General features: G+C 33.1%; 1 protein-coding gene across 1 annotated transcript in view; it reads left to right on the top strand.

The window, feature by feature from the left end:
- Vps50 (vacuolar protein sorting 50) overlaps positions 1–18,100 on the top strand; it is a 53,377-nt gene that overhangs the window by 3,347 nt on the left and 31,930 nt on the right. Inside the window, exons 4-6 of the mRNA XM_072523490.1 lie at positions 15,358–15,546; positions 15,762–15,980; positions 17,106–17,389. Coding sequence (XP_072379591.1) covers positions 15,358–15,546; positions 15,762–15,980; positions 17,106–17,389 — 692 coding nt within the window. The remainder of the gene's footprint in view (positions 1–15,357; positions 15,547–15,761; positions 15,981–17,105; positions 17,390–18,100) is intronic.

Genomic DNA, 18,100 nt, shown 5'->3' on the forward strand with positions numbered 1-18,100 from the left:
CCTTTCTTCTTTTCTATCCGTTTCTCGATATATTTCTTTGAAATACCTCCGTCATTTTTCTGCTTCTATAGCTATATTAGCTGTCCGTTTTCGATTACCTACTTTTAAGTATTAGTACAATGGTTTTGAGTTGTGTCTTTTATTTTCTGTTTCTATCTCGTTCATAATTTCTTTTACTTTTTGATTTTTTTTATCTAAATAATTGTCTTTTGCCTTTGATCTTTGTATTTTTCTTGTTCCTCTTCTTTGCTTTGCATCTGCTTGTCATTTAAGTCCTCATATGAATAATCAACAATTGTCAGTTTTATTATGAGTAATCTATAATATTGGTACATGGAAAACCTACTGATCCAAAAGTTCAAGAAATTATTATTTATCAGTACCATAAATGGAAAGCAATGCATTTCCAGTGAATTAACTGTAGCAACAAATATTGTGTTTAATATAATTAAGAAATACGGTGAAACTGCCAGTATTAATGTTTAGGCCACCCAAAAGTTTTTTCTCAAAGTAAGGCATGTAATTAGAATATGTAAGTCAGGAACAACAAATACACTATGAGAAGTAACTGCTAGGTGGAATAGGGAGACTAGGATGAATGTTTCCAGAGAAATATGTCCCAAATATATCCACAAAAGAGGTCTTAGTTTTTATAAGATATGTTTGATAAGTTCTTTGCAATATAAATTTTCTATTTTTTGATTTATTTGAGTAGGCCAAAGAAAAACTTTCATAGACCAAACATAACTGGGACCAAATTATCTATAGTGACGAAAGCAAATTTGATGTCTGGGAGATTATCAAGAGGGTGTGATTCAGGAAAAAACAGAAGCATTCCATAAAGATTGTCTCGAAAGGACTCTAAAGTTTCCACAGGGCATCTTGGTGTGGGATTGTATGTCAGCCAAAAGGTTGGGAACTTTGCATTTTATTGAAGGCATAGTAAACAGCCAAATATCAAGATATCCTTGAACATTTGTTTCTACCAAGTGCGGCAAAGTTATATCCACCCGGAGATCAGGATGGATATAATTCAGCATACTTTGCCACAACTATATGGTAAATTGCAAGAAATATGGGATAGTTTCATCCCTGAATTCTGTGAAGACTAGTTGATACCATTCCTAATAGAGTTAAGGCTGTTATTCAAGCTAAGGGCGACGTTACACCTTATTAATTTTTATTTTAATTTGTTAAAAACCTCTTGTTCCAATATTTAGTTGTCAGCATTTTTTGGTTATCAAACAATTAATTAAATGGTAATCAACATAAAATATATCCACAAAGAATCTAAATTCCTGTAGCTGGATGGATACCATGTATCACAAAAAATTTATTTAAAAATTCCTTTATAAAAGGTATATATTAAAACACCCTATCTGGCTACATCACAGAACGTTTTCGGAATTAATATTCTATCATCAGTATTATCTGCATGTACATGTTTTGAGCCACTAAATACTTGAGTAAAAACCCTTTAAATGTTGTTAAATTAAATTTGAGTTACATTATTTGATTTTATATACTAGGAAGTTACAACAGAAATAGATAAGGAGTATATAAAATCAATTAATGTAACTCAAATTTAATTTAACAACATTTAAAGGGTTTTTACCCAAGTATTTAGTGTCTCAAAACATGTACATCCAGATAACACTGATGATGGAATATTAATTCCAAAAACGTTCTGTGATGTAGCCCGATAAGGTGTTTTAATATATACGTTTTATAAAGGAATTTTAAAATAAAATATATGATTAAACTGTAAAAATAATTCCATACATCATAAAAAATGTTGTTAATTTCATATTTCCAATTAAAAAAAAATAAAATAAAAGAATTTCGGTAAATTAGTATTTTATTCGCAAAATAACTGCTTGTTCAAACATATAATTGTTAGGGCTCGTATATAGGACTGATCTGTACTGACTTTTCTAAAGCATTTGATAGGGTCAACCATGGGGTCCTCTTACAAAAACTAAGAGCTTTGAGTATTGTGGATCGCCTTATTCAACTGAGTTCGGAATTTATTAGTGGCCATATGCAGACAGTTAACTTGGGAGTGATACCTCATTTGAAATAACGCTACCATCAGGGTTGCCGCAAGGATCCCATTGTAGCCCTGTTTTATTTTGCTTGTTTCTCTCTGGTTCGTTTTTGATAGAGGTATAGAAATGTAAGTTGGTAACACTTTTTTAACTGTTGGCCATTTGGACAACTGTCAAGTGATTTATGTTAAGTTTGGTTTGTCATTTCAGCATGAATAGACTTGACACCTGAATAACACTTCTAAATTCATCTTCATCATGTAGCGCTACAATCCTGGGTGGGTCTTGGCTGACTGTACAACTTTTTTCCAATTTGTTCGATCTTCCATCAACCTAGGGTCAAATGGAATGTTCATTTTCTGGAGATCTGCTTGGATGTTATCTCTCCATCGCATTCTGGGACGTCCGAGTGGTCTTTTGTCTGTGGGAATCTCCTCCCATACCAGTTTTACAAGTCTCTCGTTATGCAGTCTGTCTGTTCCAAATTGTCTGTCTGCTTCCAAATTGTACAAATTTATTTTGAAAATTGTGGTTCTGTTCGAAATATGTATCGCACACTAAGTCAATTTTATGGTAAACATAATAGTCCATCAGAGCAAATAATTCGATTAACCATGGAACGTTTTTGCACCACGTTTACTGGAAATGATAATATGCATCCACAGATACGTCGTACAGTGCGTACAGAAGAAGTTGTTGCTGTTGTACAGCGCAGCGTAGCATACAAGAAGATCCGAATCAGTCTATTTGCCTTCGTGCACAGCGGTTGGATACGTCTCCATCGACTTAATGGAAGATTTTGCGGAAAGATCTTGCATTGCGTGCTTACAAATTCCAACTTATGTAAGAATAGAAGGTACATCATCACCTAGCAAGGCGTAGATTCGGTAAATGGGTTCAAAACGAGATTGCCGTTGATACCGATTTTCATAAGCGAATTTGGTTAGCGATGAAGCTCACTTTTGGTTGAATGGCTACGTCAACAAACAAAACTGCCCTATTTGGAGTTAAAAGAATCCTCAAATGAATGTTGAGAAACCATTAAATTCAGAAAAACTGACTGATTGGCGTACTTTATGCTCTGGTGGAATCATTAGACTAGAGAAGTGTAATACTGTGTTGAATGGCACTCTCGTATTGACACTTTAGAGTGTGTCAATCGTATTGATACAGTTGAAATGACATAGTGATACCTATGACACAGTTCAACACAGCGTATTAAAATACATATTTTGTGATACAGTGTCGTACACAGTGTCGACTTCAGTCGACACAGTGTCAGTTTCGTTTTCCTTAATCTTCGGCACGCATACAATAAATTACATCATAGGTACCCACAAGCTCACAAATTTAGTTATGTAGTATGCGTTGTTGCCGCGAGTATATTTGTAAAAGTACCTACCCAAAAAAGTGAAGAAAGTTTATAGTCGGCAATTAAAAGAATGACATAATATACAAGGAATTTATTTTTTTACTAAAGTTCGAACTCCCATGAAATGACCCAGAATTGTTCTACTATTACTATAAATCTATGAACCAATTAGAATAAATATCAAATATCAACAATTAAACAAAATTTATAACTTTAAATTTAAGTACTTACACCAATTTAATGATTTTTAAGGGAAGTATTATACATCATCCATTTTTTCTTTCTTTCACTAAATTGGAATCTAGGAATACTCAGTCTTGAAGTATTCAATTTAGGGTAATTTCTTTCAAAACGTACTAAGTACCTTGAGAGAAAAAATGTTTTCTTTTAATTTAACCCATAATGTTTTGAATATTGAGATCACTTCATGCAATAAAAAAGTGCCTTAAGTATACCAATGTTATTTTGATAGCGTGTGTTTTAAAGAAATTCCATCATTTGGCAACTATGTGCATAGTTATATTTAGAATTTCTATTAAGGGTATCGTTTCTCGCTCGATGTAACACTGGCGCAGTGTTTCTGTACTCTGCCTCACCTAATACTGAAACACAGTGTCATGACACTTTATTGTGCCGATACATTGTACTGATACAGGCAGCTGTGTTAGTGTCATTGTATCAACACTCCAAAATTTACGGTGTTAACCATGACTACATTGGACCGTACTTCTTTAAAAACGATGCTGGCCAGAACGTTACAGTCAATGGTGAACGCTATACACCCATGATTACTACCGTCTTCATTCCTCAATTGAACAATCATGATGTGCAGGAGCTGTCGTTTTAATTAGACAGCGCAACATGTCACACAGCTTGTGCCAAAATTGATTTATTGAAAGAAACGTTTGGTAACCGCAAAGTTTCACATTTCGGACAGTGAATTGGCCTCCAAGATCGTGCGATTTAATACTACTAGAATATTTTATGTGGGGATATGTGAAGGTGCTAGTCTTCGCCGATAAGCACGAATCGATTGACCAGATGAAGGATAACATTAGACGCGTTATTGCCGATATACGGCGACAAATATTGGAAAAAGTGATCGAGAATTGGACCTCCAAATTAGACTACGTCAGAGCCAGCTATGACGGTCATATACCAGAAATCATATTTAAATTATACTGCCAAAAGATTATCTTTCGAATAAAGTCAATTTCATGTCAATTGATAAAAATCATCTTTGTTTTAATCCATTTTAAAGTTCTATACCTCTAAAAAACACCCTTTACAAAAAATCAAAAATTGTACTGTTGGTGCAGTGTAAACAAAATGTCACTTAACATAAACAAATGTCATAAAATGAGATTTTCTAGGCAAAGAAAACTAATTACATTGTTTACTCTATAAATATCTTACCATTGGCCTCTAAAAATGAAGTATCAGACTTGGGAATCTGGTTAGACACCAAACTGTCATTCACAAGCCACATCAATCAAATAATGAACAGAACGATGAAAGTACTGGGATTTATCCAACTCACATCTGTAGACCTGTCTTTGTTCACATTTAGAAGACTTTATTGTGGTCTAGTTAGACCCATTCTATAGTATGGATCAGTTGTATGATGTCCATCATACAACTGTTACATTGAACAGATTGAGAGAGTCCAAACTAAATTCTTGAGGATAGTAGCTTTTAGGAGTGGATACTGGAGATAGGAATATGACTATCAGTGGGTAAGAGATAGTATTGATTTACCAACACTTGAGTCAATGAGGACACTGTTAGATTTATGTTTCCTGCACAAAGTCATTAATGCTATTATAGATTGTCCTCAAATTGTTATCACTCATTTTTGTCTTAAAGTGCCCAGTAAAAACAACAGACAATCGGAAATCTTTTCAGTGCCATTTCACCACACTAATTATGGTATCAATGAACCAGCTACACGATTGGTCTGGAGTGCTAATAGCCTGCCAAGACAAATATATTTTTTTGACTACAAAATTAGTTTATTTAAAAAACAACAAAAAAGTATCTTATAGTAAGTGATCTTTTTTATATGTCAACACTAGTGTACCCTTAATAGCTGTATTAAAATTTGTTTAGTTTATTATTCTGAAATTTGTTGTTTTTGAGGTGGAGTTTTTTAAATCTTGAAAATGGACTCCGTTAATAAATAAATATGAATGTATGTTAATTCTAGAATTACCTGGATAGAGTTAAAATTATCCATTAGCGTAGTGGATAAAGCTACATATTTGTGAATATTTAGTTGTATTCTGGATTTATCCGGTTAATACTGTTCAAATAAATAACCGTTTCTGATTTGGGTAAAAATGAATATGATTTTTATCGCTGTTAGTTATATCAAATTTTCAATGCTTAATTATACCTTTTGGACCTTTTGGAATTCTGTAGTAGATTCTTAATAAAGAAAAAAATGCAAATAAAAGCATTTGACATTAGATATATATAGAATGACCCGAATAAATCAATTTATCCAATTTCGGAGTTTATCAATCTCACTCGACACTGAAGAGTAGGCAGATTGAGACCTCAGTGCCGTGTGAAGGTTCTCGCATTTCTGGAGAACAAGATACTGGTACGTCACGAGTGAGGGTGTAACGATTATTTTGCCTACCACATAGGGTATTATTATAGGGGGTTGAAAATTTGGGACAGAAATTATTATTGGGGTGGAGATAGGGCAAGCAAAATAAAACGAAACTATTGCGAACTGCTACTCAGGGTTAATTTGGAGAACTGGGTCGTGGATAAGTGAATGGAAAGGGTGCTTGGATTGGGGCAACTACAAAAATAAAACAAAGGGGTACATACATGAGTCTCCTGGACAAACAAAACACAAGAAGGTTCTCAAGCTATTTAAAATAGGGACGCCGCTTCGAAGAATCTTCCTGCTGGATGAAAGAAAATTCCTAAAAAATATAAAAGGGGTTAGAAACTTTTTTAAAATAAATAAACAAATTGGTTTAGGGAAAAATTAAATATTTATTGCTGTCTCACCACAAACAGTTACAACTGTAAATAGTAATAATAAAATACAAAAAACAAACTTACTATATTACTATGGGTTTACAAACTCTAGAAGTTGGAGATACTACAAGAACTTGCAATTGTTACTGGGCGATAATTTGTAGCAGAAATAAATTATTACCAGTGAAAAAATATCTTTTTAAGTGAAACTATGCATAGAGGTTAACCTTTTTCTAAAAAAAAAACAAAGCAAAACAAGATCTGTTATGAATAGGTATTTACCAAATGTCAAACAAATAAAGCTAGCTGTCAAATGTCAATATTAAATTTTAAAACGGAGAACAATTAATATGACAGCTAGGCCACACCCTATCATCTACAATTTTAATTATTGCAATATCTTAAACTGTTATGAAAGCAATTATTATTAGAAAATGTTTATTTTTCCTTTAAAAGTTCAACAAAAAAAAGTTACCTGGATTTCACTAGAATTTCGGGGGTTATGAACTGGACTTACACTGCAAACACATATGCACCTCCAGACTGCGGAAGTATTCTGAAACGGCTCAGGACAAACAAAATGAGGTTGGAAGCTGTTCACTGGGACGCAAAATTTGACACTCGGCTTCTTAAAAACGGGAATACAACTGGGCACAATGGCAACATGTGGTTATCCTTCAAAGTTGTTGTAAACGCCATAAATCTCTTAGATACTTAGAAACATAGAAACAGTGATTACTCTTTAAAAACTGACACATTACATTGAGTAGAAATCACTTTTTCAGAACAAATTTGCCGGTTCTTAACGCCGACACTCGCCTGCGTCTTTTCTATTCAAAGATTCTCCCAAGCCTCACTTCACAATAAGAAATATGCAACTTCCTTTTCAACTGCTCACTTACTAATTCCCGATAAAAAACGAATAACGAAAAAACATTTGCGAATTTGAAGAAAATTCGGACTTACACGGACATCAACTGCCTTTGACAGTGGCTTCAGCGAGAATGATGTAATTCTCTTCCCCGCAAAACCATCTCAGCGATCTAAGTGGATGTTTATTTCAGGCGCAATATTAAGCGGTAACGATCAAAGAAAATACTAAAGAGTACGCGTCTGTGATATATAAACAAACTTTATTATCAACTCCAGAGATGCAAAAGGATTGGAAATACTTTTTCGGTGTTTTAACATATACGGGGTGATTTCAATACATACGAAAGAATATAAAAATGCTACAAGGGGAGTAGGCAGATTGAGACCCTGAACTCGAACAGCACCATATCCCTCTTGATAATGGCTTGAAAATGGGTGCCGAAACGTCGAATTTTATATTCTCAGCTTGGTTCTTCCCGAGAACTTAGCAATCATTAGTTTCATATATATTTCCTATAATGTACTGAAAAATTAATATGTCGCAGATAAACAGCTTTTGAAAGATATTAAATATTATTAAATCAAAAATAGCACCATAAATTAGTGAAATAATAAGCCTTACAAGTTTTTATAATCATGTATAATCAGCTAGCCATAGAGATAATTAAATCAAGAATCTGTAGAGTAAAAGTAGGATCAAATTTCAAGATGGTTAAAAATAATATATATATATATATATATATATATATATATATATATATATATATATATATATATATATATATATAATTAAAAAATAATCTGCAATGCACCAATGTATTAAATTTAATACAGATCAGGTTATGTCAAATAAGAAAGGTAGTTTCAATCAGTAAGTATCTGAAGTTGGTGAATTGTAAGGCTAGTTTATTTGAAAATTTCCAACTTAAGTGGTCTTTAGCGTAACATTTAAAACACCACTTTGATTGCAATAAAGTAGAAATATTTTAAAAGTACAGTAGGCTCTCTTTATAACGATTCCCTATATAACGATAATTCCTCTATAACGATGAAAATAGTAAACGTTGGTTGGTTCGTCATAAGGACAATGTATTAATTCTTTCTCTATACCGATATCGTTCTCTCTTTATAGCGATGACTTTTCAGCGTTCAATAGTCGATGAGAAATGTGTTATTGTGTTTAAATTTCAGACTACCTGAGTCACAAGTGGCAAGGTCATTGTCCAGCAGTTGATTTGCACTTAAGGAATGCGGCCACCCATTCTACTCATTCTTATCACAGGGTTAAGTGACTCGCTTTTATTGTTCGGGATGGCGTGCCTAACTGTTACCACACAGATGTTGTTATCTATTGACGACCTTTCATTCCCAGTTTGAGTTGTGTCTCAGTGTATCGACAGTCAACATGTTTTCGAAAAAGCGTAAAGTGTTGTAATAGAGAAAGGTGAAAAGCAATCGGATGTCGTTCGCCGTACGGGGCTGTCTCACTTAACTATGGCTACGATATGAAAGGGCAGAAAAAATGGCTTGAAGCGGAGATGGAGGGCGGTAGCAGGAAGAAATTGCAGAAACCTCAGAACCAAGATTTAGATCACGCTATGCTTCAGTGGTTCCAGTAGCAGCGTATGAACCATATTCCATTTTCTGGGCCTGTGGTCAGCACAAAAGCTTGGGTTTTTTGCAACTGAGCTTGAAATTGAGAATTTCAATGCATCTGAAGGTTGGCTGAGCAAGTGGAAGCTGCGGCACAAGATCAACTACGGGAAAATCAGCGGAGAGGCTCGCGATGTTAACAAAAACGTAACGGACGATTGGCTAGAAAACGTGTGGCCTGGACTGAAGGCACGATATGCGTCAGACGACATTTTCAATGCTGATGAGACTGGATTGTTTTTTAAAATGACACCAAACAGAACTTTAAAATTTAAATAGGAAAAGTGCATTGGTGGAAAGCTCTCTAAGGAACGCATTACAATTTTAGTGGCCGCTAACATGACACGTTCGGTGATGCGAAAATTGTTAGTGATAGGGAAGTCGAAAAACCCACGTTGCTTTAAAAGCATAAAAAATCTACCGGTGACCTATAAAGCAAACAAGAGTGCGTGGATGACTTCGGAAATTTTTGAAGAAGCGATAATAAAGTTAGGTATCGAGCTTAAAGGGAAAAAAATTCTTCTGCTTGTAGACAATTATCCTGCCCATTATGTACTGTGCGACCTTCAAAACATTGAACTTTGTTTTCTCCCAGCAAACACAACGAGTGTCCTTCAGCCTATGGACCAAAGTGTCATTGTTTTGTATAAAACTTAATGAGGTCGCTGGTTAAATGGTATTCGCTGGTTAAATGATAATAGATAAATAATTATAAAGATAAAAATGCAGTATTTTGTTTGTAAATCAATCAGCGAAAAATAGCAAATATAACTGTCAATAAATTAGGAAATTAACTGGTCTTACTCATTACTGATGTTTGTACAAAGAATATAGACTTACCCTTTGAAATATTGGAATCGTAGCCAAGGAAATCTCGTTGGTACCGCGTCGGGGCGCCCGCCGACGCTCGATGGCGAAAACCTATCACACTAGGTCCGTTTAGTTCGCTGTCTGGAGATTAAGTGTCTTGAGTTGAGACTTAAGACGGTCAGAAAAGAACCTCCTAACCGTTGCGTGTGGTCTGTATACCAAGAGGGTACACCAATAAATCACTCTATTGTGTTGCGATAATTGTTCTGGTAATACGAACCGTACACTTGTTTCTATATTGGCGACACAAAAGAAGTCAAATTCTTCGTACTTAAAACGTAATAGATGAGACAACCAGTTTTTACAGGAAGCAATATATTTTACCAAAGTCGTTAGAATACAGGATTGAATTAGGTCACATTATAGTACACGTTAAAAGAAAAATATTAATAATAAAAATATGAAAAGAAATAGTATATACTTTCCCAAACAGTCATCAAGAGTTTGAAAAGCCATTACAGAGAAGACTTTTGATGGAATTGGTTGAGAACAATGGCGATCTTAAATTAACATTCTTGACGCCATCCTAATGATTAGTAAATCCTGGGACGAGGTGACGAGCAATACAATAAAACATTCCTTCAAATATGCAGGATGGCTGGAAGATCAAGGATTAACTGATGGTGAACTGCCATTAGATGTTTGGGCTAGACAGTTTGAACTTACTATCACCTACGGACCAAAACAGCTAACAGATTTTGAAGAAGTTGATGAAAATCTAGCTACAACACCTGGACTTTTTGACGAGGACATCCTACAAGCAGTTCGTGTAGAAGAAAATAGTGACCCGGAAGTGAAAGCAGAGCCAGAACTAGCTCCGACCCCTCAGCAGGCATTGGATGCGGCAAAAGTACTGCATCGATTCTTCATCCACCAGGAAGACGATATGAGTGCTTTTGAGTCATTTATGCTGAGACTTTTTTGGTAATGTAGGCTAAATAAATTTTACAGCAGCATATTATTTTGTTATTGTACAGTACAAATGTTTTAATTGTACAGTCATTTTTTTATACTGTATTGCTTATATTATTCTTTAATAAATCTATGTAGTGTACAATACAGTGTTAATTCATTTATATTCGTTTTGATCAATTTTTTTAAATAAAAATAGGTTACTTAGTACAGTATTATTAATATTACAGTACCGAATTTTGTCTCTCTCTGTATAACGATCTCTCCTTATAACGATGAAAATTCCCGGTCCCTTGCATATCGTTATAGAGGGAGAGAGGACTGTAATTTATATTTATAGTAATAATAAGTATTATTACATACATAATATTTTATATTATGTATTTAATAATTTTACACATGAGGTTTTCATAGGAAAAACCAGAAAATCATATCCTGCAACGATATATAATTTAACATAAATATTTTTTAAAATATTTCTTACTACATATATACTTACCATGCTTTATGAATTTAAATTCAATAAAAAAAATTACTTGAAGAACAATTATTTCTCAATGTTTTGCCATGTTCCTTAATGGTATATAATGATTACAGTAAATAAATTACTAAGGTGACCTAACAATTATTAATGATTGTTTATAAATTTGTTAGATAATTAATTAAAAAAAATACTTTAGATACATACAATTTTTTTATTGTTATGAGAGCTGTTTTTTGTTTCTTGTTTAATATATTTAGTCACACCAACCTCTTGCTTTTATATTTATCAGACTCAGTTTTGTTTTTATGAAAGATCATATAGGGATAATGCAATTTATTTACCATAAGTCATGGCAATTAAAATTGTAGAAGAGTTGAGTCATATTCAGTGACATGATTATTATCAGATAGTGGCATGGATATTTTGCCACTATTTTACACTGCGACATAAAATACAACTTTATACTGTAAAGAACACTTTCTGATGCAATATGCAAGCTAATTTATTCATTTTTATGCTCGTCCTATGCATCGTCCGGCTCATGGATATGTAATATGGTGGTTCTGTGATACAGTACTATTTTAACCATATTTACACCCCTGAAAAAATTCAAAATAAGTTTCTCCGGGTTTGTGCTTGTAGATTAAACTTACAGAACATGTCTTTAGTGAAACTAAGGTCAAGGCTAAATATCACTTCCCTATAAGACTACAGAACTAAATGTGATCTAATTTTTCTCTGTAAAGTTTACCATACCACTGACTGTTCTGATTTGTTAAGTATTATCAACTTTAGATGTAGTACTTGAATTCTTAGAGACATGCCTTTGTTTTCTAGAAAACATTATCACACAAACTATGGCAAATTCTCTCCCATTAACAGAATTCAGACACTGGGAAATGACTTTAATTAATCTTATGATCTGGTTGATATAAAATCTGTAAGATTTAAGCAGTCTGTGACTGAGTATGTTAAGCATCGAAGACGAGTGACCTCGTCTCGAGAGAGAAAAAATTTAATTGAGATTTCGTTAATTTAATATTTATTCACTTGTTTGTGATGTTTAGGATATTCTATTTTTTTTTTCTATTTTTAATTTTTGTGAAAATGGGGAGACCCCGTGAAATATTTTTTGGTCCATTCCTCGACTTTCTTTATGTTTTCTTGGATGTGTTCTGCTGCAACAATAGGGTCTAAATTTACCGTCATAATTGCAAAATCGTTTACGAATGTGAATATACTGACTTTATTGTCAGTAGTTAAATCGGAAGTAAGTAGGTAAAAGATCAGACTAAGAAAGCTGTCTTAAGGGACGCCCGATTTTAAGTTGGTATAATGTTAATTATATACCTTTCATAAAGGATTTTTAAGTAAACCTTTTGTGATTCATGGTATAAAGCCTTGTGATTTTTGGTATAATGTCTTTTTCTGCAATAATTTCGATTAATCTCTTAGCTAGTAATATTTTCATAATTTTAGACATAACAGGCAGTAGACTTATTGTCAGTAAGAAGTCTTTCGAGTTTGGGTATTAGCATTATTTGCGTCACCTTCCATTATGCTGGAAAATATTTGAGTCTTATGAAACCTTTGTATGGTAGGTTAAAATAAATATGTTGGTGTTTTTAAATCAAGTCTTTATCATCCATCAGTTATCTTCTCGTGTTATGCATTTTCTTTATTTGCTTTTGCCAAACCTTCCGTTAGGTTTTCTTACAGTTGAGATATATTCTTTCGATTGTTTTAATTTTTTAGTTGCATTCCATAAGCTGTAGTCTGTGTTAGTATTTTGATATAATTTTGGATACTCTCGTTTTTAATGTATTTGAGGTGTGTTTTCATTTTTTGTTGGATAACTTTTGTTTAAGATGTCTTGATAAAATTTACCTTTAAAACTCCTTTAAAATTTCCTAGGTAAGGTCCTGCACAAATGACACATTTAGGGAAATATAATCCTCCTGTTTTTGTGCATGTGCGATGGTCCCGATTTTACGCATAGATATTGTAATGTACCTACACTGATTTATCCGAGAGCTGAAGAATATGACAGCATTTGCATTGTATAATATTGTTATGAGTCACAACGCTCTAATTACGACCCTGGAGTAAGAGTAATTCTAGAAGCCAAATTAACCACTTTGTCGGCAAAGTTCTCGAAATTCTTTATTGGTATTTTTCTGGAATCGCGCGTTAAAGTGGTGATTCGGCATTCGTGCCTTCGCTGGCTATCTCTAGAACAGATGTTCGTATATATAAACTGCTCGGCGTCCTTTGAATAGACGCCGCATTGGATAAATGTGTTTGTAACCGATGCCCATATTATTGTAGGCGATAATTTTTAGTATATTTATAATTTTTATGAGATATTTGTTATTTGGTGAGTTTTTTGTAGTTGAGTGAGTTAAATAAAGTTAGTTAAACTACGTCTACTTCACTTAATTCTTGAACCCTCAGAAGAACGTAACAATATATTGTTTTTTATGAGATTGTTCAAATCGAACTACTGTCTAAGTGTCTGGACATCTTTCCTTACACCATATAGGATAAATGGCGAATTTTTTAAATTTCTTGTCCGGTTTTTGTTAGTTGTGCTAATATTAGTATTATTCTGTTGTAAGAGAATAAAATCGATAGGTATTTAATTTTAATTGTGTTACCTTGAGTTCGTTGACGTATGGACTTTTTACTTTCTGGACTATTCTTCTAACTTTTGTTTGTGTCTATGCGATTCAATTTTACGGAAAGTTATTTGGTTCATAGATGTCATCTACATCTGCTGTTTCATGTTGGGTAGCATCATAATACAAAGTATTTCTCTTCCAGTTGTCTGTAAATTTAAACTGAGGTTTGAACTGGCCTGTTTTAATAATCGATTGCTGTAATAAGTATATTTTGGTTTGTTTAAGATTTTATTACATTCGCTGTGGGTACTTACTTTGTGTGTATAGTATACGCCGGTATTTAACTGATGATACTGAATGGACTGGAACTGCATGTATTGGGCTTGATTACATTCTGGGTCTACTCCTATACTTTATTAATCAGTTACAATAGGGTATCAATTGGTAACTTACTCTGGTGTCGCCAAATTACTTGGAACAAATGGGTACACATATTGTGAATTAAGATTAATAACATTTCCTCGCCACTAGTACTCTGCATTATATATATTTTATTAATTACTGTGATATCACTCAATTTAACACTTTAGCTTCTACTATTTCAATTGGAAATAAGCCACAATTTAATTTTAAAATAAGTTTATTGATGTTTCAATTTCCACTTCGAAAATCGTTCCCAAAATACAAAACATTAATAAATTAAACAGTTTGTTGTTTGTTACTTGGTGAAAAATTCTAATAATTTAAATTATCTTATTCATTCATATTGAGAATTCAGACATATATTATACATTTTAAAGTACTCGACTTTAAACTGGTATTGCCAATATTTTTGAGTTTAGTTCCCGGGACGACTTTATTGTAATCATTCGATTACATGAAATCAACTTTAACTTGAGAATATTAAAAAGACATCCACATGCCATGATGACAGTAAAATTCTCCTGTTAGTGATTCCATAGTAAATCATGAGGAAAAAAACCTCATAATACTATCCCGACGTGGTAAGTATTTGGTCTTACATTTAGTTTACTCTCAATAAACATCAAACTCTGATTTTATATGTATGTTATTTAAAGACATAAATGATGTATCCTCGATATGTTGCTTATATATACTTACTTACTACTTACTAATAGTGGTATTTTTCTTTTATTAACTTCCTCTTTTAATATGAGCAACCAGATGCTTCTTTGATTGTTCTTTTTTTACCATATGTGTCTTTTATTACTATATTTGAATTGTTCCATTGAAACCTACGTTCATTTTCCCATGCGTGTTTACATATTTGAGATCTATCAAATTCTCTATTTTTAATATAAGAAACGCCAATAAACTTATTTTAAACTAAAATTGTGGCTTATCCCCAATTAAAATTGGGAATAAGTCACAAGATGCTTTATGATGTCACAAGAAAATAGCTTCTATTTAAAATGCACTCTCTTTTATGCTTCAGAATGTGATATTCATATCATATATCTACAGAAATCACTGAGTTTGTAATGATTTCTTGTTTTACTTTTATAGCACAGCTTTGAAAAGAGATGTCAAGAAATGATAATGGAAGAAGACTTTGTCAGAGCTATTACTGAATTAAAACGATGTCAGAAAATAGCTACCCAGTACAGACATTTCAGTTGTGTTGCGGCCTTGACTTACAAAATACAGGAAACTTTAGAAAACACAGATTCCCAGTTGGATAGAATTTTAGCTCAGGTAAGTCAACAATTAATTTATATTTGTGATCGAATTATTTCGATTTGCTAGAAAAATGATATAACCATTTATAAGAAGTAGAAAACAGTTTGAATCCATTCATGGATAGCGATATTTTTGAAAAAATATGTATTCCTAAAAATACATTTTAAAACTTTTTATTTTAAATCTTATTAGGAGAAAGATTTTGTTGAAATAGTTTTCTATTGTTTCAGATTTGTTTTCATTTTGATAAGGAAAGATACAGAAAACTACAAGCGGCCTATGATCTCTTAGAAAAATCTCAAGTATCAATGATTGACAATTTGCACGTGCATTATATTACAGCCATATATAATTCTTCTTTTAACGTTATCCAGTCATACATTTCATCACCTGATATCTTAGATTCTAGTGAAAATAGTGGAAAGAATCCTTACACAGTTTTGTGCCAGGTAAGATATGATAACCTTACTGTGAGACAACAATATTGATATGTAACAAGCTTTTGCAGAATATTTTTTATTACTTGTTTTAGTAACATTATTTCGATTTAACAAAACTTTACACATGATGCTTCTTAACTAATGGTACATATATACGATATAGTAGATTTTACCCTTATACTACAATTTAAATTTACTCGCTTTAATACAGTGGAGGTCTGAAGTAAATCAATTAGAAGATCGCCGAATATGCCGCCTTTCCTCAGAAGATGGTCGCAGATCCACAAAAGACTTAATGCTACTGTCAAATCAACTGTCTTACAAATGTCGGACCGCACTATCAGAAGGAAGTTAGGTAAAAATGGATTGCGAGCAAGAACCCCTAGGAAGAAGTCGTTTCTGAACACAAAACAGAGGCAAAAACGCATCGATTGGGCTTTGAATCACAGAGAGTGGACAGAAGAACAGCGAGGAAGGTAATTTGGGGTGATGAAACCAGAATCTCGATCTTTGGGAATGATGAGTAAAAGTTTGTTCGCCGCCGACCGGGGGAAGACCTTTTGTCCCAGTGTACTACGGTCACTATGAAGCACCCTGTGAGTGTCATGGTATGGGCTTGTCTGAGCACTAACGAAGTTAAACGTTTGGCATTATTAGAGGACAATATAAATGCAAAAAATATCAGGAAGAGATACTACCAAAAAAACTCTTGCAAACTACCAGAGATTTGTTTGAACGGGATTTTCAACAATGTATCTTCCAGCAGCATGGATTGCACTGTCATATGTCCAAAACTTCCATAGAATAGTTAAGAAACCATGACGTTACTGTCCTTACATGGTCTAAAAATAGTCCCGATCTAATGCTGAAAGTGTTAGTATCACGCCAAAACCTAAGTAACAAGAGAGAACTGATAGAAACTGTTATTCAAAACTGCATTTATATTTATTTGATCTGATTATTGATGGTTCGATATAAACTGTTTCTTTAAAATGTTGAATTTATTGTTCAATTATAATATGTCATAATAGTGAGATATTTCTTGGTTACAATTTGTTAATTTAAAATATAAACGATGGTGAAACTCTTTTGTTCAAACTTAAAAGTAAAACTTTAAAGTATTTTTATTTTTAGGCTATTAATCAAGACGTTTTTATTCCATGCCTGATTCAACTGTGTAAAGTTCTTTTCAAAATAGTTTTAAGTTACCACAAGTTGGTTAAGTGGCACAATTCAGACCATGACCCTGAATATTCCGAATGTGAAAACGATATTATAGCAAGCAAGCAAAAATTAAACCACAATGTTACAAAAATTTGGGATGATGTACAGAGAAAAGTGTCTGGTCTCTTGTTAAACGGAGATTTGGCGAGGTATAAGTTTGACCAGTTCGTGCAAGTCCTCAGAGTTGTACACAGGTATGATTGATTTGTATTAAAATTTTAAAATATATATAATAAAGTTTGTTACGAGTTACTTATAAGATTACATACCTTATATGACAAGTTTTATATGTATATAATTTATTTATTATTTTTTTATTTTAACTTCCCAATTTATTTACAATCTGTAAACATTACATTAAGTAAATTTTGTGATTACTGAAGTAGGTGGCTGGAGGAAATGATTCTTTAATCATTTCTTTTATTTTGACTTCACAATGTATTTACAAACTGTAAAAATTACAATAAGTAGGTAACTGTTGTGGTTACTGAAGTAGGTATCTTGAAGAAAATGATTCTTTAAACATTTTCTTTATATATATTTCACATAACTATAAAATTGTTTGTATCTGGGAACTAGGGATTCTTTTTCTTGATCCGTGCCAATGTTGGCGATTATCATGGCAATCTTTATCTTATCTGCAGTAGCACGGAAAAGCTGTACATATGTTGTGTCAAACATATGTACATACATATAAACATATGTGATTTTCTTCTTCCTGGACCTCGCTTTCCAAATAGTTTTCATTGTAGGAGGGCATATCTGGATTCATTTCGCATAATGTGTCCGAAGTATTATAACTTTCGAGATATGATGGTGGTCAGTACTTCTCGGTTCTTCTTCATTCTTCTGAGGACCTCCTCATTTGTGACTCGCTCACTCCACGGGATCTTAAGTATTCTCCG

The sequence above is a fragment of the Diabrotica undecimpunctata genome, chromosome 2 (assembly GCF_040954645.1).
Source record: "Diabrotica undecimpunctata isolate CICGRU chromosome 2, icDiaUnde3, whole genome shotgun sequence".
NCBI lineage: Eukaryota > Metazoa > Arthropoda > Insecta > Coleoptera > Chrysomelidae > Diabrotica > Diabrotica undecimpunctata.